The sequence below is a fragment of the Gavia stellata genome, chromosome 10 (genome assembly GCF_030936135.1).
Source record: "Gavia stellata isolate bGavSte3 chromosome 10, bGavSte3.hap2, whole genome shotgun sequence".
NCBI lineage: Eukaryota > Metazoa > Chordata > Aves > Gaviiformes > Gaviidae > Gavia > Gavia stellata.
In genome coordinates this window covers 18,035,380-18,057,312 of record NC_082603.1, presented here as the reverse complement: position 1 = coordinate 18,057,312, position 21,933 = coordinate 18,035,380, and the positions used below count along the sequence as shown (strand labels likewise).

Here is a 21,933-nt window from a genome sequence, read left to right as displayed (position 1 = left end):
TTTATTTAAACATTCCTTAACATTTGGAGATAATCCAGAATCCAATCCATCTTCAATGTAACACACACACTCACTCTGAAGAAACATTAGTCATATTTCTTCATGGATAGATATCTGAATACAGCATTGACTTCATCTTGCTTTGTAGTGATCAATATTTTTAAGATGTATTTTTTAAAAGTCATCAGTCATTAGCATTGTTTATATCCATGATACCAACCAGAATCACCACCAATACTATCACAATACTTTACCAATATAGAGTCTCACATGGAAAACACCAGTCAACTTTACGGCAAATTCTCTCACACTCATGTTTTTTAATTCACTTTCTCTACCAAATACATGGGGTGGGAGGAACTGAACATGAAAAGCCAGCTACACAGGCCAACTGATATAACTATTCCATTGGGAAAATAAAGTATTAATGAATTTTCCAATTCTCTTTTGAAATGAAAGGAGATCTAAAATTAGTAAATATAGGTACATCAGGAAAGAAGAATCCAATCTAAAGTAAAGGCATAATGATACCATCTTGTGAGAATATAAGTTTTTCATATTGTGACAGTATGCAAATTGGGAAGTTTGTCAAAGCAAAATTACTTAACCATGAAAAAGTTGTAAAGAAAGGTTACTTACCAGTGCAATCAGATCTTCAGTCCATGTATGCATGTGTGTGCATATATATACGTATACACACACTGTGAGTATATGTACACTCTATTTCAAGACCAAAGAATTTTTCCCCTTTGCAGTATCTGCAAAAGGTGTGTTAAAACTCTGCCCCCATCATGCTCACAGATGTAGAATATGCTGCATGCTCTTTCAGTTTCCCCTCAGTTGTAGAAATGTAATTCTAGTATCTCAGATCATTCTGAAATATTAATACAAACTATAAATTTCAAAGAACTTAACTACCAATAAGCAACTTTGCATTCTTTCAGTGGTAGTCCATATGTACGTTCACATTGTGCTCAGCTGTGGCACAGGCTCTCTGAATTATTTTTGCAAAGAGCAATTGCAGAACCACAGTCTCCTGAGATTTCAGAAATGGCATTGCAGTTGGCAAAGCCATACACAGTGCACCATGCAGCCAAAGTACAGTAGATTGCAGGGATACAGAGACTTTTTAATACCATGGACACTGCAACTCTAGCAAGGTTGCCAGATCACAGTAAGGGTATCTACCTTAAATTTTCACAGTGAGTCATGACCATTGTACAGGAAAGAAAAAGTTCATGAATCTTCCAGTACTGTATATGAACCACACAGACAATTCACCATAGGGTCTGAATCTTTTGAGACCATCATGTCTCAAACAAATACCTTCTCATTTCAGGTAACAGCAGATGGAATATTTCTTAGGAACCTCCCCATCAGTCAAAACACCTTGCATGGGAGTTTGAAAATAGTATCCTGCCTATCTAAGAAGCATAAATGTAAGATATTACCTTCAGGGAAGCCACTGCTGCAAAGGACACAAACAAAGAAAACATCATGTGAACTCTGAGGAAAGACACACTAGCAGAGAGCTCCACCTCAACAGATGGCTCAGTGGTATGAAAAGGAAATGGATATGGCCAGACCTATATAGACACGCGAGGGAGGATGACCTCCGTGTATGCTGAAAGGAAGTTCTTTGGTAACTCACAGGGTAAAAGTGCATGTGAAACACAAACACATCTTTATCTAGATTTCACAAAGTAATTCCAAAGGTTAAACAAACTATAGAATCGTAAAATATTATCACTTCCAAACTGCAATCTTCTCAGGATACATTAACAACATTTTGACCTTCAAAGTTAAATTTACTTACAAAGTACTGGTAAGTCTCCTACAGTAAAAGCTCCTTCAATTATTTTTCTGTCAGATATCTCCATACCCGCGTGATGATAAGCAACACCATACATTAAAAGATCTGGTAATGAAATGATTATATCTGTCACTTGCCTAAGTTTACTCAAGGAAGTATTAATTCACAGAGCAGAAAAGTAGTAGGCTGCATTTACCTCTCAGTTTGGAATCTTTCAATGAATTTGCAGACCTCTGTAGTCTATGTAACATACAAAAAATATGAGTACTTCAAAAAATCACAAAACAGATTCACTAATGTAATATACAAAGATGCAACTATGTTTTTAAAATGCAAAAATAAAGCTTCACATGAAACTAGATACACAATTACCCCACTAAAGACTGTAAGATGTATTCCTGTACATTTTTTACATACTTTCCCATAGTTCTACTGCATTTATGCTTTTTAAGGATGTTCTTCATTTTCAACTACATGCTAGACTATCAAAATGACATAGTCTGAAAGTAACTTTTAAAATAGACATTCTTTGGATATTTTCAAGCACCACCTTTCCCATCTTCGCAAAGGGAACACACTGATTCTCTGGGGCAGCTGTCGCAGCCTTTCCAGACCAGTCATCTTTCCAAGTCGTGACCTACAATCTAGACGTGCTATTCACATAAGGCAAAGAAGACCATATTTGAGGTCCAAAATCAGGAAGTAGCTTCTGCAGCTGCCATGACTAGGCAACCCTTAAGTAAATAATAATTAATATGGGTCAGGGCTGTATTTATTAAAGGTATCTGATAATGCAAAGACTTCTTATGGCTTAACTTAAAACACTAGTAAGACAACATCCAATTCAACTATTCATATGCTTAATCTTTGCACTACAAGGCCTTATAGGTCCAAAGCAATTAACATTTGTATGTTGAGAAACAAATTAATGTTTGTAAAAAGTACCCTAAAAATCTGAGAAGCAAATAAAACTTCACAAGAAGAGTGCCAATTTACCAAAAAGAACATTAACTGTGATGATGATTTTGTTGCAGACACTCCTCTGCTAGAAACTGTATTAGCTCAACAGCTTTCTTCACAGATGTCACAGGTCTACTAAAACATACAAACACTAACAACTCAAATATAAAAATACCTTTGTTTCTGTTCTATACTCAGTAGAAATTTAGCATCTTTTGCAAGAACAGAAGCGGCCTGCTGTACTCCTTTTCTTGTGGCACAAAACTATAAATAAGAAAAGATTTTTTTGAATCAACACTTACAAGAAAAAAACAATTTCAAATGTGATAAAAAAAAGCGCTTGTACCACAAGTGCTGGTTTCTGTTCCGAGTATGTTTGTATAATACTAGCTATCTTGTAGTTAAGAGTTAAGTCAAATTTGAATTCTGTCTGATTGTCACTGCAAGGAAAACCAAGAACAATTTTGCGTAGCTTCACTGGTCGGTGATCCTCATCTATTTTCAAACATACAGCAGGTATCTTACTGTCTGAAAGCCATTCTGCAATCTTTAAAAAAGAAGAAATAGAATGGAAATGATAAATTTTTGCTTTTAATCATGCTCTGCTCTAACTGTATCACACAATAATTAACTTAGCTTTTGTCACATCTAACATTGCTTTTCTCATTAAAATCATAGGTGAAGTTCTGTCTTCTACAGGACCAATATATTTGGACTGAAATCTCAAGTCTGTTGTGATTTGTACTTAGAGACAAAAATAACAAATAGAAATCTAAAACTGAAGCATGTCCATACTTGGCTGATAGTTCGATAGGGTTGTAGATCATTTGTTACATTAACATCAACCTCACAGCTGTCTTCAGCTGACAGCTTCAAAATGACAACTTTGTTATCAATCTGAATTTGTAACTCCAGGTAAATTTTATAAAATACAACTACATTAATTAAAATACAGTTAAAATGTAACTCTTACATCTTCAGCATTTGGGATTGTTGCAGAAACAGCTACAAATCTCAAGGGAGGAACAGTGTCGTGATTCTCTAAAAGACGCCAAAGAGAAGACTGAACAGTCTTCATCCGACTGACTACAACTTCTAATGTTGCGCCACGGCTTTCATCCTTTATAACATGCACCTAATTAGGAATTTTAAAAGATTTGCAAAATATTCTCCATTTACAATCTATCCAAGCGTTAAATAAATGCTGTATTTTCTAATTTTCCTTTTATCTTCAAGAACAAAAACAGTGTATATAGACATATTAGTTTTGTTACCTCATCAATGAGAAACAGTCGTACAAGCTGGACTATAGAGTTGTCTCTCCACCTTCTAGTCATGCTATCCCATTTTTCCTAGGAGAAAAAAACCAACACAACAAAACAACAACATAAGGTGAAAGATGTTTTAAAGGCCAACATATGCCAGTAGAGTACAGGCAGACATGCCTAAACTTTAATAAATCTTTAAATAAAATCAGTTAAAATTCAAGCTAATGTCATGTATGTTTCATCTGGCACATTATTATATTACTAATTCTTGTTTATGTGAACTAATAGTATGCACAGCAGTGTGCAGGCAAGCATAAGGATCATAAAATTACTACTCAATACAGAAAAAAAGGAGCAGTCCTAGTAGCATACAATTAGTAGACTACTAATGGTTGCTTATTCTAGGTTTTTGTAAGAACTGGGATTGAAACCTACAGGTGTAGTGATAATAATGTGAGCATGATGTATTTCAAATAAATCATCCATCACTGTATCTCCTGTCAGTTCCTTGCAGCTGAGTCCTATAGGTCCAAATTTTTCTTTCCAATCATCAAAACGCTGACTGCATAGAGCTTTTATTGGAGCCACTAAAAATAACACAAAATAATCAGTTATATCAGGAAAACCAAATCTTCAACTGTATTGCTAAAGATGCTAAATGCATATATTTTTAAGATGTCTTCTTGAATTTAATTTCCCTAATTTTCAGCTATGCTTCCAGAACCATAAAATTTGTCCTGGTATTATTATCCTTGTTATCCTACTCCATGTGCACAGATCAATGTTGAGCTTTGGGCTCTAGTTCTTCCCTATCAGCAATCACAAACAGAACCCTTTATTAAGGTTATTTATGCACTCCCTTAATCCTGATTTCTTCCTCAATCCCACATGGAAACAATAATTCAGATATCAAATGTTTTCTCACAGACAGAAGAAACCACAGGAAATATATCTTTTCTAATGAAAGATCATACAAATACCAACCTTTTTCCAGTTCAGAATGATTTGAGCACTCTGTATTCAGAAAGAAAAGGGGTTATAAATGAGAAACCATCCATGAGCAAGAGACAGAATACCAGGAGAGATCAAAATCTATCTAAACCAAATGTACAGTTAAGTGTAGTCAGGGTCATACCAAGCAGCTAACATGGCAGGTAGCAGCTAACACGGCAGGTAGCAGCTAACACGGCAGGTAGCAGCTAACACGGCAGGTAGCAGCTAACACGGCAGGTAGCAGCTCTGATGCTGGTCCTCATGAACAGACTCCTAAAACAACCTATTTCTTAATAATTTTTTTTTTTTCCTCAGAGGATACATACTATAATTTTGCAGATGAAGGTTGACTTCTAGAAATCAGAAGTAATTCTCTACAAGGACTGATACTAGCTACACAAGTAAATCTATACTGGATGGATAATCTATATGGAAAATGCAGTGATTTAACTGAAAGCAGCGATCTACACATGATCCGAAAACAGCAAATAGATCTTGCAGTCATTACATTCCAGGCTAGTTAGAGCCACTGGAATATGAAACATTTCTGCATATCAGCTGACAAGTGATCTCTAAGATGAAGATATTTAAAGAACCAGTTTCTGCTTCACAAAGAGGTGTAAAATCTCCTAAGCATATCAGTGGCCTATAAAGCAGGGGAAATCACTAGCTCCAGAAAGTTGATTAAGCTACCAGCAAGTAACTCACAAAATTGCAAAAGTAATAATCTTTCACTATGCAAGAATGCAAGAAGCTAGTGATTGCTCCTGGAACTTCAGTCACCAATCCTTAGCATGTGCTAAAGCTACTGGGAAACAACTCCAATTTACACAACTACTGCAAGCTAATTCACATACATTGGGCCACTGACAAACCAGGTACCAGAGCATGCTTCAGCAGTACATAATCTGATTAACACCTCTGTTCCAACATTCGGAAAACTGACATGTCTCCTTCCCCATCATTTTCCAACCTGGAAAGGTCAACAGATCTAATTCCACCAGCAGTTAACTGCTTCCATACTGAAAGTTCCAACCAGCCAATTTGTATCAATTCTACCAAGGCAATCAAAAACATTACAGTACACTGAAATGCTCCACCTCGATCCGCTGACAGAGAAACTGTAATGCATGCCTTTTGGTAAAAGATCCGTTTACAATACACAGTAAACTCTAAATCAACACTTGCTTTATTGTAAGATTTTGAACACACTGGAATTTAAAAAAAATAATAATTAGGCTGAAACTTTTGTAAATGTGATGATTAACCATTAATAGCAAGACTGACAATATATCACGGTGTGAATTAATTAAAACTGGGACAAAACCACCAATGTAATCTGATTTACATGATGTGAACTCAATTCTCCAGGAAGGAAAGAAAAAAGTGTAATTGTTGTGACTATCTTCAAGTATTTTCATTAGTTCCTATATAGATCAATTAAACTCATGAAGACCACAGCTCTGTTGCCTCTGAACTAGTAGACAGAAAGCAACAGTTAGCATGAAACTTTGTGAGGTGAGTGAATATTGTAAAATTTGATCTTCATCTCAGAGCAACAGACAGGCATACAGAAGATACCGCATGAGTTCTGGCTCTGCCACTAAGAATTTGTTTTTGTTTCCTTTGCTTCCATCTTCCCTTTTTGTGTACATCTTGCCTTCTTAGAGGACAAAACCTTTGCAAGATTTTTTATTTTGTATTTGTATAGGCAATGCTGAACACTACAATTATACAGTACTGCTAAATACTAATAATAGTTACAATGGTAGCACAAATAAACAAACCCTAAGAGGAACAACTTTTTTAAAAAATTAGGTAGATCACAATTTCTTAACATACCTAATTCCAGTATTATTAAAGCACTCACTCCAGATCTCCACATTTACAGAATAACATTTTCTACTGCTGTCACCAAAATGTTTAAAGCTGCATAATACTTACTGTAAACAACTTTAATATTTAACCAAGGCAATGGGGCTTCCATGAGTAATCTGGTAATAGCTAGCTCAAGCATTACAGTTTTTCCAGAGCCAGTCGGAGCACAAATCACAAAATTCCTATCTGTATAAAGAAGCTAGGAAAGAATTGCAAAGTAGTAAATATAACACAGCTATCCATTGTACCTATTCATACATTCCAAAACCATTGTCTAGGGGGAAACGACACAAGGAAATTATTATTCCATTGATATATGTAGTCCTCTAAAAAATGTTGTATTACATGTGAACTTTAAGTTACAGCAAAAGAAAGAACATCTTCTGCTACACATCTGCCACAGAAATGTAAATGAGATACTGTTCATCTAAGGTTAAGTCTACCATTCTGTGACAAACAAAAAACCCAGTATCTAGCCTTAGATAACATTAATACAGAATTACTGACAACGTCCAACTGCAACCAAACGTAGGGTCATCAGAAAGAGGTATTTTGTGCTCAAATTCAAAGTGCAATTTTTTTTCCTTCTGTAATTCAATCTGCATTCAGAATTCCAACATTGTTGAATATGTATAATTTTAAAAAAACGTTAAGTTTTCAATAATGACGAATGTAGGTTTTGTATGACTATGCTTCCTTCCTTCCCCCACATTCCATCCTCCATCATCTTAGAAGTCAGGTATGTCCATGTCAGGTTCCCTCATTTTCTTCTGACCAGGTTGACTCTATCCTCCTTCCTCCTCCGCAATGTCACTCACCCACTCTCCCTCAATGCAGCATGCTCTGTGCAGCTTCATTTCCTTCCTTCCCTCCTAACTCCTCATGGATTCTACTGTTCTCATTCTTTTTTCCTTTCCTTCTAGCTGTTAATGCTCTAAAACTATTCTGTGATTGTTAGGAGCTCACAAGGATCAACGGGAATCACCTAGTACTTGATTTATAAATAACCATAGCAATGACTGACACTGATAGTACTGCTGAACAGCTGCAGGAATTACCTGTGTTCACCTACCATTTCCAGTTTTAAAAATCAATGAAGTACGAATTCTGTATGAATACAAAATTTTCCCTGATTTTTGTTAAATAAGCCTTTGTAACATTCACTGTGAATCAACCAGAGAAATTCTACCAGGTTGAATGTTTACAACTTATTTCTTGGAACCAGAGAGTTGCTACCAAGTTGAATCTTGCAAGCTTAATCAATTGAAAAAAAAAACCAAAACAAAACAAAACAAAAACACCCAAGACTATAATCTTTTTTATATGCTTATACATGTCTTATACATGAGTGATAAGCAAACCTTGTCCTTCCTGGTACCTGACAAACAAGTTTATATTTAGGACTACTATATGAGCCATTAAAAAAAAAATTCCTTTTTTAAAAAACCTTTTGCCCTTAGAACTCTGATTTTGCAACTTTCATGAAAGTAAACCTTGCTTACAGCTGCAGTTTTCCATTATTCTAGGAACAAAGAGTTACACAAGACTATTTTACAGGCCAATATGATGTATAACTCTCATCAGAAAATGAACACAAATTTGGAAGTAAGGAAAAATACCCCAAATCTATGCATAAAACAAAAAATGTAAGGAAAAAAGCAAAAATGCAGCTCCCCGTATAATTTAAATACAAGATTATTCTGCTCATATAAGCACCATTCGTAAAATCTTCTCTTTATAAAACATTACTTAGTGGATAAGAAATTCAAACAAGAACATTTGCAACATCAAAAGTAGCTTAAAAAACATGCTTAGAAATGTTTGTGAATGACACTGGGATTTCCCCTAGAGTTGAACAAAAATTTCAAACACTCTGTTGAAGACTCTGATGGAACCTGTATCTCCTCTCTACAATACCTATAATACTATCTTTCTCAAATTGGTTGCTTTCAAAGTAAGTTTTGAGTTTTAAAGAAAGAGCATAGCTGATAAAAAGGGCATGGGCAAACATCACTTCTCCAAGAGGACAACCTTCTCTAAAGTTCTGCTTTTCTTAATCTTCCTGTGAAAACCATTAAAAAATATCACTAATCTGTATGCATAAATACACATATAATTCACATCTTCAGACACATGTATTTAAAACTAAGGAAAACATTTTTAAAAGTACTTCTGGTCTCTTCTCCCAGCTAAGCACAACCCTGCTCAACTATTCCAGGAGGAGGTTCTAGATATGTTACAGTTTTCTAACCCCTTTTAAGTTCTGAATATCAAAGTATCATTTAGATTTATCTACAAAGTACTACTTGCAGCTGCAGCTAATGTTTCATACTTACATCATCCAAAGCTTTAGACTGTGCATAGTTAAAATATGGGAACTCCTTAAAAATACTTCTAAATTGGGTCGCTTGACAGCATTAAGGAATTGAAAACAATTGAGTGAAAATTATAAAATTTATTTTAGAACTGTGAAATGCATCTCTTTCTGTAATTTAAGTGCAAACTTAAAACATATGCAACAATCTTTCACTGATACAGGTCTGTAAAAAAATTATCAAAAAGTAACTTATTAAATAGCTTTATTTAGATTCTTGGTGTGCCATATATTCCACTTCACCAAAAAAACCACTACCTGCGTGAGAGGTCTCAGGATCATACCAATAATCAAGCACCTCCTCCCTGGCATAGACTTCATGGAATGGCATACAATTATGGAATGTGAAACTGCAAGGGACAAAAGCTTTATTCTACACTGCAAACCAAATACAAGAGCAAGCAGAGCACTGCTGTTAGCATATCTAAAGTGTCAATGGCCACATTATATTTGTAATATAATGCAAATTAATTAGCATAATATTGTATGTCCAGTCATAACAGTAGCAAAGAAATTCACCTATGATCTTAGTGCTGACAGTGGTTTTAAAGATATTTTCAATTGCTAATATTGTGTATTTTTCAGACAACAACAGTCTTATCTAAAATATGAGTAAAAGGAAAGAGTATTGTTACATTACAAATCCAAATGAGTGAGTTGATCCTTGTCTGGACTTGCATTGAAGCCACACAAGCAGAGTAACTGTAACCACCCGATCAGGCTGAGGATGCACACACAGTCAGACATAACACCAACAGTAACAAGAACAATGAACTGCTGAGGCCTCAGATTGATGGTACATTAGAAGACTAAATAAAAAGGAAAAGAAAAAGGAGTAAAACAAAAAATAGAAATAGTTAAATATAAACTTTTAAAAAATGGATAAAGATAAGCAAGTAATATTAGACTAAAGAAAATAAGGATTTTTTTACGAAGACTTCTCTAAAATCACCTCTCTGAATAAGTGATCTATTTTCAAAATGCAGAACATTACTATCTGTAATCAGCAACATCAGAACATCCGAGTCCTTACTCATTTATTAAAACTATTCACATGAATTTAAATTGCCTAAATTTAGACATTTCCTCTTCTTAATATTTAACCTGCCATTTGACAGGTTACTAGAAACAAAATATTGAAAAGACAGTGTATAGAAAAAAAAAGTTTGTCAGATATAGATGGATGGTTAATTATGTTATGGGGCAGGGGCAAGAAGAAGAAAAATGATTGTAAAATCTGCTTAAAGAATGGAAAGATACTGTATGCACACTACAACATAAATACAGACCTGTAAAGAATATATGAAGTTTATTTTCTCCTGAGAAAATGGGACAAAAAGTAAGATTCAGTTTTCCTAATAAGCCTAAATACGAATTCACTCTTCCTTTATTTGAAGTGTATGGGGATATGTGTATATGTGTCTTTGCATATAAAATCTGGCCTGAAATATGTATTATGCAAACTAAACATTATACATTTTACATTTTAAAAATAAACAGTCTTGAGGATAAAATTTGAATGTTTGAAATAAGAATAAATTTGCTTATCAATAAATGATCTGTAAGTTGTCCTGTTTTGATTCTAGCTTTGGAAGTCCAAAGGGTAAACACCTATTCATCATTTGATTCCCAGCATTACATTACAAATCAAAACTATTACAGTATAATGCATGAGTTCCTATGGCTACAAATTAATCACTAGGAGTTTGTAAATGTAAAAGCATTGTAATAAAATCAGTAAATCAGATACAGCAAATACAAGGATACGTATTTCTGTAACAGCCCTCAAAATTTCCAGTTTCCTTCCTGCAGTTCCTAAAGAAATAAAAGTAATAAATTTATAAAACCAGATTTGTTTTCAACCACGAAAAAGATCTTCCTGACCCCACTCTATGTGTTCTGTGAGGAGCTACAAGGCTGTAACAAGGTCCAGGTGATACAGGAGCTGACAGGACAGGACAGGGAGGTCACAAGCTCATCATTTGAAAGGACCATCTTGGTGGCCCTTTTGCTGAACTCACTCCACTTTAAGGATGTCTTGCCTGTACCAGCGGCTCACAACTTGATGCAGTATCTAGACATGGTCTCAAAAGTGCCAAGAAAAAGGGGATAATCACTTCCCTCAACTTCCTGGCTTTGTTCCTGTTAACACAGCCCAGGATGCTGCTGGCCTTCATTATTGCTGGGGCACACTGCTTGCTCATGTTCAGCAAACTGTTTGCCAGACCCCAGGCTCTTTTCCACAGAGCTGTCCCCAGCCAGTCCATTGCAGGGGAACCCCAGGGGTTCTTCTCTTTTCCTGGGGCAGGACTTTGCATTTGTCCATACTGAATTTCATTAAATCCCTGGCAGCCCCCTCCTCCAGGACAGATCCCTGCAGTACTCCACTGGTGGCAGGCATGTGGGCAGAGTGTGACTCATTAACCACCACCATCTGAGCCTGACCATCCAACCTTTTTTTTTACCCATGCAGCTGTCCATCCATTCCTAATGTCCTAACAGATACAAGAATGTTGTGGAAGACAGTGTTTCTCAAGCATTCTATGTTTCTATGAAAAGCCTTGCTGAAGTAAAAGTAAATGACATCCACTGCTCTCCCCTCATCCACAAATCTAGTCACCATTGCTCAGAAGGCAATCCGACAGGAATCATGTTTTCCATTCCTGACCAGCCTCTAAATCCCATCTTAAGCCACAGCTCTGCCCTACAATTTTCTGCTAGAACTATTCTTCTATTCCGCATTTCTGTAGCAGTTGGCCAGGTACACAAGGTACATTCCACATATGCAACGAGTCCCTGTCCCAAAAAGCTTAAAATCTAGAAATAAACCACATGTATTTAAAAACTATTAAAAACCAAAAATAATTTCTAAACCAAGTATTTTATCATTTAATCAAAATTCTCAGTACTTTCCTCCATTTTCCATACTTTTCCTATTTGAAATCTATTTCTACAAAGATACAAGTATGAGCGTTGTCACAAATAAACATTCCATTTTCAATTTCTGGTTTCAAATGAAGATAGGACTGTTTACCACATGAAGGGACAAGGCTGCTCTTTTTCAGATTGTTTAGGGGACTGATTCGAAGTGACATTTTCAAAAAGGTTTACATGACTTGGCACTTTTGAAAATATGACTCTTCTTCACAAATTGTTTACCCAGCTCGTATTAAACAACAATGCAATTAAGTTCCATAGAATTGCAATATCGTCTGTCAAGTTTAGCCAATTATCTCACCTTGAGCTGGTGGGGAAAATGTTCTTCACTCTACCTCAGATAATGGATATCCATTATTATTATACACCAAAGACAGACAGTGGACTATTTTACTTGAAATAGAGTAATAATAATTACCTGTCATCTCCAGAATCTCTGAAGCATTAGAAAATGATTTCATTTTAATTCCATTTTTAGATGCAATGTCCCCATCATTTACCCTATACAGAGTAAAATTTGAGTCTTTAGTTATTGGAGCATGATGATTATTTCTCCATGAACCTTCTTTACTCACTTCTTTCATGTTTACACTTGTATTTAAGTAAGTATCAATTTCTTTCACATCCACAGAACTATCTTTAAATTCTGTATTTTTATACATACAGCCAGACATTTTAAATAAGCTGCAAAAGATCCAGGATTTTCATCAGTTTGTTGTAATGTTACACAGTTTCTCTAATATTTGAAAAATATGCATGTTTGTATTAGAAGCAGAACTAGTAAGATAACAATCATAAGAAAAGTTTGTATGTAATTTTATTTTATTTGACACTCTTCTACCTGAAGACAACTCCTTTCAAGATACATTTTAACTTTACTTTCATTCCAGAAAAAACCTGAAAGAATAAACTGCCTGTCCAGATGGGCTCTGAATCCAAATAGCAGATTAACTGTCAATCTCTGCATAATTAAAAACAATACAGACATACAGGTTCTGAGGAATGAGAAGAGCTGGGCATAGAAGAGGAGTTTATCTGTAAAACCCCTCCTCCCAGGCAGCACTGAAATCATGTTAAGAACTGCTCAAGGTATATCTGGCTGGCTGACCTCTGCTCTGAAAAGCAAGTGATCTTAGCCTTCTTGCTCGTTACCATGTGGACAGAGAACTCAAAATAGTATTTTGAAAAGCCTTTGTTATCTAACAATTTCTTTACAATTAAAGCAACAAACCTCATCCTTACTTTTTTCATAAGAGAGGCTGAGCTCAGGACACATTTAATTACAGTACTAAAATACTGCCAAAAGGAAACACCTTTTTTCCTTATACTGAAAAGAATTAGTGTCTGGAGCCTTGTTAAAGTACCTTCAATTAAAGGATCCAAAACTCTGCATTTAACAAATTTATCTAAAATGATTCTGACAGCTGATAAATTATCAGAATTGACTAAACACATACCTTTTTCTTAATGTTGAATGGACACTCTCATCATCACTGTTTTCCTGAAAATTACTTGATATTTTATTTTGTGAAAAATTTGCACCAGGTTGCTGAGAAACCCCTGTTCCTGTTTTAGATTTATCTTGGTCAGAAGAGAGAAACAATGAAACCATTTTCTGACTTTCATGCCGAAAATGAATTTTCTCTCTTTCTCCGACATTTAACTGGAGCACTTCTTTTTCAGAGGCTATGCCAAAATGAACAGGTGCTGGTGATTTATCATTTACTTCCTCAGTATTACTTTTACATTGTTGATTAAACGGCTGGTGCTTTCTCCCTCCTACAGAAACAATAAATTATTATTTCTATTAATATTCATATTCCTATTCATAGTCATTTTATTAAATACCTCCCACACAGAATAAGCTAAATTCACATATATGAACTGATATTTCTATTTTGTTGCAAGAACTTTAGAGTATATTTTATGACTCATGCTCATAAATGCAATGCATCTGTTGTCAATCAAAAAGTTATAAAAATAGGGTCACTTTCTATGCTTCCTATACAAAGTAATGGAGCAAAACTATTCCTCAGAACTACAAAGTAGCTTGTACGATAGAAACTCTTCACCCTGTCCCAGAATAAAGACGGTCTTTAAAAAAAAAAAATGACACAATGACCAAGCTTGAAGTTCCTACTACAAACAGCTGCGAGATTAACCCTGCAATCTCAACAGTCAAAATTCATAATGAAGTCAGTGACAGGCTGGTTTCATAGTCATCTTAGTTAATTATCACATTTTGCAGGGTTAGTTCTCAGTAGGATCAGTGTCCTGATCTGGCTGACCATACAAGTGTTGCTGTCAGCAAAAGGAAGGCAAGAGCAGAAATAAGCAATTGAATGCAACAAGACTACAGAACAACTTTATTCCACAGCCTATTAATTTCAGTGTTATCCATCTAGAAACTTAAAATTACAATAGTCTGTTTGTGACATAACCCCAACAGTTCTAATTCTACAAACACCAGAAAGCTTGTTTGAATAAGTAGTTCTTAATGAAATCACTCTTGCATAAAGTAGAAAAAACCCCTTCTGTCTCTTCACAGTGTAATTCCTAAATAGAGAATATCATAAATCAGCACAACAGTTAAGAAATGTAGAAATCTAGTTGACAGAGATAAAACAACCAAATTCTTCAAAATAAATTTCCTTAAGGTGATCCTGAATGTCTAGATGGAAGTAATACTGCACTTAGCAGCAATCAACGGCCATATTCAAATGTGACCTCCTGAATAGCAATTTGAGAAAAGCCACAAAAGGGAAGAAGAAAGTTAGGTTCATATAAATTCTCTGTTCCTTGGGTGGGAGACAGGTCATCAGATCCGTGTGTCACATTATGCTCTTACAGCTACTTCCCACTGTGTTATGATGCTTCATGGAACAATGTGGAATAGCTGAAGTTTTGATCATACTTTTTACCTTGCCCACTTCTGCACAGTAAACTTGTAGCCTGTATATGCCCGAAGAGGACTGTTAATACTCCAAATTTATGTAAGACCATCACTCAAATAAAATACATTCTTTGTCTATATTTGTATACCTAGAATATTTCATATTTCACAGCATTAAAAGAGAGAGGATGAATTAGCTGTTCAGCTAATTATTTGTTAAGCCATTCAAAATGAATGTCAAATATTATGGTTTAGTGGGACTCAGCAGTGTTAGGTTTGGGGTTGGACTCAATGATCTTAAAGGTCTTTTCCAACCTAAATGATTTTATGATTCTATTCTATGATATTGTACCCATATGAGTGTTGGCTGTGGTTTTTTCCAGTTCCCTCTGTAACTCCTCTGCAGCTGGAATTTCAGCAATAGCTGGAGCAGGTGCAATACACCAAATCTTAGACTCTTCATTTTCTAGATACCTATTTTTAACACACAAATATAAGGTAAAAACATTCTTTAAGCACTCTCCACAACATCTAGCTCAAAATCACTAATCATAAATAATCTACTGTTTCTCCTGCTAAAAAATATTCTTTAATTCATGTGATTTTTAATCACAGAAAAAAGGGGCAAAACTTCTGCTAACCCATATTTCTTACATCATTCAAACTTAGGTGTGCTTGGAAAAACATTTCAAAGTATGGGTTATGAACCCGGAAATTTCTAGCTCCACATTTCTATTGGTAGGCAGAAAAGGGAGTTAAAAAATTCTGCTGTAAAAGGATTCAGAGCATGGAAATACTTGGAAAACAATTTTATATATATATATATATATAACTATAAAGATTTACCTTTGTCTTCTATCTGGTCTTTCATAAAATAAATTATCCAATGAAAAGACCATGTCTGCAGAGTTGAACATTTTTAGATCAAATGTGAAGTCTCTTAATCTGCAAAAGGCAGCACAAGGAACTGTGACGCTGAAATTACTAGAATTGAATCTGTATAAGCAATACAAAGCTTTTCAGTTATAAGTGCCAATACTTAACGTCTAAATGTTTTTCTTTTAGAGCTCTTGCCTGCATCCTTAATTCTTCTTCAAAAAGAGAATCTCTCTACTCATAAAATATGGGTCCTATTACTTATGACCAAAAAATCCCATAGGACAGCACTTTAAACAGCCTTTACATTACCATGACATGTCAGGAGGGAAAAAGTGGGTAAGAGTGAAGATCCAGATAAAGTTTATGTTAAATTATTTACTTTCTACGAATAATGCTAAGATTCTTTTATACAAATGCAGACTATATTTTTTTTCTCAACTTTCTTCTGTTCTGATGGAAAAATAAAATGTCTTATGATCAGATTCCATCAATTCTTACAAAATAAAATTATTATCTAATAAAACCCAACAATTATTTTAATTTACAAGCAAATCAGGTTTTTTTAAATCTACATGCAAATTGCTTACCTGGATAATTGGAGTATGGGCCCAACTCCTTAACATCAGAAGCCGAGATTATTTCTCTGTTTTAAAACCAGTTTTAAAAATACTCCAGTTAATTTAAATGTTTTTCATTTAGCACCAACTCTAGGCATTAGACGTGTTTTCTTTATGTGTTTCTGTTGAGAAGTTTCACAGCTCTTAATTTTGCTTAAGCATAACTTTAAAAAGCAAAGATGTGACTAAAAGAATAGCACAGAAAGGATTTTATGAGTCAAAAATCTTAAATTCATTGAAACAATTGGTAAAATACCAAATCAACTTCAACAGAGTTTATAAAACTCAATAAAGGCCAAATCTGGTGATAAAATAACAAAGCAAAGCTATCTTCTTTACCTACAGAGATAAACCAAAGGTGACACCTCTTTTGTACTCCAGCATCTCATTAGTAACCTATGAACAAAATATCTTTTAGACTGCTTTGCAAATAGGATTCAAGTTTACTTAATTATTGTATACTGTCAGCTCTGAATCAAAAATTTTAAAAATACTTTTCTTCCACAGAAGCTGTAAAACTTCAAATATTTCAGAGAAATGTTTCAAATTTAAAACAGAAAACATTTCACAATACTGGCAGAATATAGAGCATGTAATCAAAACTGTCTGTGAACACAGTGAAGACGACAGGTTTTAGAACTTCAAACACAAAATCTGTCAATGTCCCTTTTACACTCCTTTTCAGAGTAAGTCTGCAACACCACTTCTGCCAATTTCTGCCACTCCCCCCCCACCAGGTTTTGCCACTTTTTCCTTCACACTAATAAATCTAGAATTTAGAAATCACACTAATAAATCTAACAAAGCTGTTTATTTTTGCCACCATGCTTTCACATGCTTTTAATGTCAATAATCTAAAGCAGGAGTTCTCAGGCTTCAGTATCACTAGTGGCAGCAGAAAGCATCTGTCGGGAGTACTATCAAGTTGAAGCTATTCAAATAGTAATTATCTGTGTTAAGTGCTTATCCAACTGAATAACCACCACTTCATCAGCTCCAAGGAGCTGCAAACACTACAGACCAGTATGAAATGGTTTTCCTACCTCAGTTGGGGAATCTTCAACCTATGATTATGCAACTTCCATTTAAATAGTTTGGATTTGTGATTCCCACCCTTGAGCAGTCTTCGTTACTCAAAATATTTAATTTCCCAGGCCCTTCAGGCCCCCACTCTCTATATGTCATTTATTCTTTGACTGGCTCCATTAATTCCAATTGTTTAATGACGTACATAAAAATGATAGATGTCATGACACAACATTCCTTCATGCAGTTCTGCATTCATCCACCTGCTTTCTGGCCATCAGCTGGACACCCCCCTCAAAATCCCCAGCCAAGGGGGGAAGAAAAAAAGGGGCAAAATGTCTCAAAGGTGGACATCAATGAAAGGGTCTTTTTGGTACTCTCAATGCTGTTTGATAACACAGGGAAAATGCATATTCAAGATAGCAGAATGAGTGAAATGAGTAGGCGTTTGCAGGAGCAGCACAGATCATTGATTCACACTTACAACGAGGTGTTTGCCAACCCCTGTAAGCAAAGACCTCTCATGTATGTTTTAAGAAACAGCTTACTACAGACTTACGACAAACACTGCATGCCTCAAGGGGTTTTGCTCTGGTTTTAAGCCCCTTTGCTTTTGACCTCCCTCCTAAACCCCAATCCTTTTCCTCAGACCTCTGTATTTCACCTCAGTGCTCTCTCCAGGGGGCCCAAGCGAAGGTCGCAACCTTCAAGGGTGACGACCCAAACAAACTACAACTGCTCGCTCCACATCTCACAGCGCTCCTTCCCCTTCCTGCGAGCCCCTAAGCACCCCTTCACAGTCAGACTCCCTCTCCCGCCCTCCTCCCTCGGCTGAGGAAGGAGAACCTGACAGAGCCGCTCCCACCTCACCAACAGCGCCGCCCGCCACCACCGCGCAAAATGGCGGCAACAGAGGGGCCAAAGCGGTGGTACGCGCCGCGGCACCGCCGCGCGCTCAAGGCACCTCAGCCGCGTCGGCCGAGCGAGCGGGAAGCGGCGACTGCCAACCCGTCCTTTCCCAGCGCCGCCCCAGGGAAGGGCCGCCCTCCAGAGCTGGCGGGAGCCGGCCGCCTCTGTCTCTCTTCAGCCGCGGAGGGGTCTGCGGCTCCCGCTGGTACGAAATGGAGGGCGCCGGGCCCGCTTCGCGGCGGCTGCCTGCCTTCTGAGGCACGGCCCAGCTGTAACAGCCGACAGACCACCTCCACTCGCAAATCCTGAAACCAGGGAAAGGAAGGGGCTAAATTCTCATTAAAACGGTAAAAAAGCAATGTGGAGGGACTCCACTGGTGCCAGATTTAGAGCTTTTCCAAACATGGATTTATTGGGAATGGATCTCTGTTGAAAGTCCTTACGTACTTTTACCCTGCTATAAATTAGAAAAGGCAGCTGATTCCTGCACCATATGACTCTGTGATCAAAAGGATTCCTACAGGAAGAAATAAATACACTGAAAATACTGATCCTTAAAATAATTTTGTAGTAGATTTCTGAAAAATTTTTTTTGTTGTTGTTGTTGCTGCTGCTGCTGAACTAGAGCAACAAAGCTGCCTCAAACGATTATATGAATTGAAACAGTATCACATAAAGTATTTGTAAAATGCAGAAGTAGGTTGCTAATTTTTTTCCCCCGGAAATACTGCAACTTGGAATTCTGGACTTGCCATTACAGCATAGCTTTTGAACTAGTAAATTTAAAATAAATTGCAGAACTGTCTCAGACTAAATTTTAAGCTGGTTCAAAGCTTCATGCCATTCAACAAATACTATAGAGGCAGCTACTGTAAATATGTCTTTCCTCATACATAAATAGATGAAAAGGAAGCAGAATATTTTCTCAAATATGGATTGATTTTAACATAAATAATTTTTATTTAATCAACCTTTTTTGGTTTTCTTTCTTAAAAATATTAATTTTTAACTTTCCATTTCAAATTCTTAGGCATTGTGTGTTTACAGATTGTAAGTGTATTCTCTCAGACTGTGCAAGCCCAGGTCAATGAAAAGCATGCAGTAAAGGTTATGCTCATTTTTACAACTCTGTGTAGATAAGGTCTTTCCTTTATTATTCTTACCTTAAAAAAATTCGCATCAGAACTGTGTCATATTACAATACTCCAAAATTTACACATGTTTAGATGCTTTAATCCACCTCCCCCATCTAATTACTGGGCAGACAGCCAAGGGCAAGAAACACTTCATTCCTACTTCCAACATGACAGGATCTTGGCCAGCACAGAATAACAAAATACTTTATGATAAAGAGCTCAGAATACGATCAGGATTGCTAATGAACCCATTGTCTGAAATTAAATTCTGAAGCCACAAATATTATTCAGTAATTTGAATAAAAGTGGGGAAATGTTTGTGCTTTTATAAGCATACAATAAGCTTTCATTTTGTCCTTATAATAAATTCTGAAACCAGAAAGCATTTTTACTTCTTACTATTAGAGAATGCCTTCTTCGATTCTGGCCTCAGGCAAGTTTCCATCTTAGTTCACAACATCTGCTTTTAGCTGACCAGACTTTAAAGTTTAAAGCGATAATACAAACAGTTCATTTTTTAAAGCTATTTTTTCTTCGATTCCCTTCCCTAGGTGACATCTCCCTCAACACACACGCAAATCACATAAAATATATAGCAAAGCAGTCTCTCAACTGCTCTGAGACAGTTTAATTTTTGATTTTCCCCAAGCTTAACATCTGATCTGCCATATGTTTTAAGTCTTTCTAGCTCGTGGAGATCACATGCTAAGTCATAAACCTGCATGTTCTGGAGCAACATAAATAGAAAATCACAAACACCAGACATCGGTCAGTGGTCCGTATGATAACAGAATAATACTCATACTTAGTAAACACAAAGCTGTTAGAAGATTCAGTTTTCTCCAGAACTTACAAATGGAACGGATCAACTACAAACAAATGAAATGCAGAAAAGTATCAAGACATATGTGGGCTGACAATCGGTGGTGTCTTCTCTCAGTTTCCTTTGTTTGGCTTTATCCACCATTTCAGAGACATGACAAAACCATTAGTCTCTAAAAAGTGCCCTACCTCGTAACAGAAATCACAATGAAGTATTAGGTTTTAAAATCACAGGTGACCCCCCAACTGTACGATTTTTACCATATGCTTGAGGTGGTTGCAATGATTCATTTATTAAATAAATTGTAAGATTCAAGAATTAAAAAAAGATTTGCAGCTGTAACCTTTTCCAGTCAAAATTGGGAAATAAAAATACAGCAAAAACTAAGTTGCTTAGATGAGGAAAAGAAAAGGGGAGTTTCTTCCATTTTATCATGTTGGCTAGCATTTACAAATGTGGGCCTGATGTTGCACCATCCTTGCAAAAACTTAAAATAGGTGAATAACTTGACTCGTGGCAGCTGAAATTACTCATGTGCATAAGTGTTTGCAAGATTGGGTCTTAGGAGAGCAAAATGCAGCTCCCGCTGGGACCTGGCAATACTGCTCTGCATGTCCGCCGGAGGGGATCTCCCAGACCTGATACACGGCACTGCTCCCCAAGGCTGCAGCAAGCAGCCTGCTCTTGCCATGCCCCTCACATATGCTTCCCCAGGAAGTTTAGCTCTTGAACTTTGTTTTTTATGTGGCTAAAGTAAAATTTTTTTCCATGGTGATGTGGGGAAAGTGTTCCGTACTTTTTTACCTTTGTTTCCTTTTTCAGTTTCTTACCCATACATTTTTTCTTTTAAGAGATTAACTCCTTCCACTGAATTCCTCCAGCATAGACTAACCACCAAGGACCATTTTCATTATGTAGATTATTAGCATTTTACTTCAAATTAACAAAACGAGCTCATTTCAAATTCACAACTCCCCCCGAACAAATCTCATCATGTATGAACACATTATTCTATGTCACATACTATTTAGAGACATTAGCAATTTTATACATAAAGGAGATATTATATTATTGAGTATAGATTTTACAGTTCACATAGCTGATACTTTTTAATATTTGTATATTTAAATCATGGGCTCAGCTGATAAAATGAAACATACACAGAAGGAAAGAAAATGAGATTAATGCCTTGGTGATATTTGCTCCTTTGGAGTGTACCTCCTAGGAGGCAAGTCATTGCTGCTTTCCTTAAAAGTAAAACATAAAGAATGTCCCATTGATACAGTGTCCATGGAGTCTGCTTTTCAATAAATGACAAATAAACCTGAAAGTTATAGCTGCAACCACTGTTTTGGAAAATAACTAACAACTCAGCTATTTTCATCTTGTCAGTTCCAACAATGTACTTTTTTAAAGGGAGCAATGGA

At 36.1% G+C, this 21,933-nt stretch overlaps 1 protein-coding gene across 1 annotated transcript in view; it reads right to left on the bottom strand.

The window, feature by feature from the left end:
- Positions 1–16,033, bottom strand: part of HFM1 (helicase for meiosis 1) — a 39,332-nt gene extending 23,299 nt beyond the window's left edge. The window contains exons 1-14 of the mRNA XM_059822072.1: positions 15,963–16,033; positions 15,469–15,590; positions 13,681–14,002; positions 12,642–12,907; positions 11,054–11,101; positions 9,249–9,319; positions 6,979–7,111; positions 4,477–4,628; positions 4,048–4,125; positions 3,747–3,908; positions 3,120–3,320; positions 2,949–3,037; positions 2,010–2,053; positions 1,817–1,918 (exon numbers count right to left, since the gene is read on the bottom strand). Of these exons, the coding sequence (XP_059678055.1) occupies positions 1,817–1,918; positions 2,010–2,053; positions 2,949–3,037; positions 3,120–3,320; positions 3,747–3,908; positions 4,048–4,125; positions 4,477–4,628; positions 6,979–7,111; positions 9,249–9,319; positions 11,054–11,101; positions 12,642–12,907; positions 13,681–14,002; positions 15,469–15,590; positions 15,963–16,033 (1,861 nt within the window). The remainder of the gene's footprint in view (positions 1–1,816; positions 1,919–2,009; positions 2,054–2,948; positions 3,038–3,119; positions 3,321–3,746; positions 3,909–4,047; positions 4,126–4,476; positions 4,629–6,978; positions 7,112–9,248; positions 9,320–11,053; positions 11,102–12,641; positions 12,908–13,680; positions 14,003–15,468; positions 15,591–15,962) is intronic.
- Positions 16,034–21,933: the final 5,900 nt, after the last annotated feature.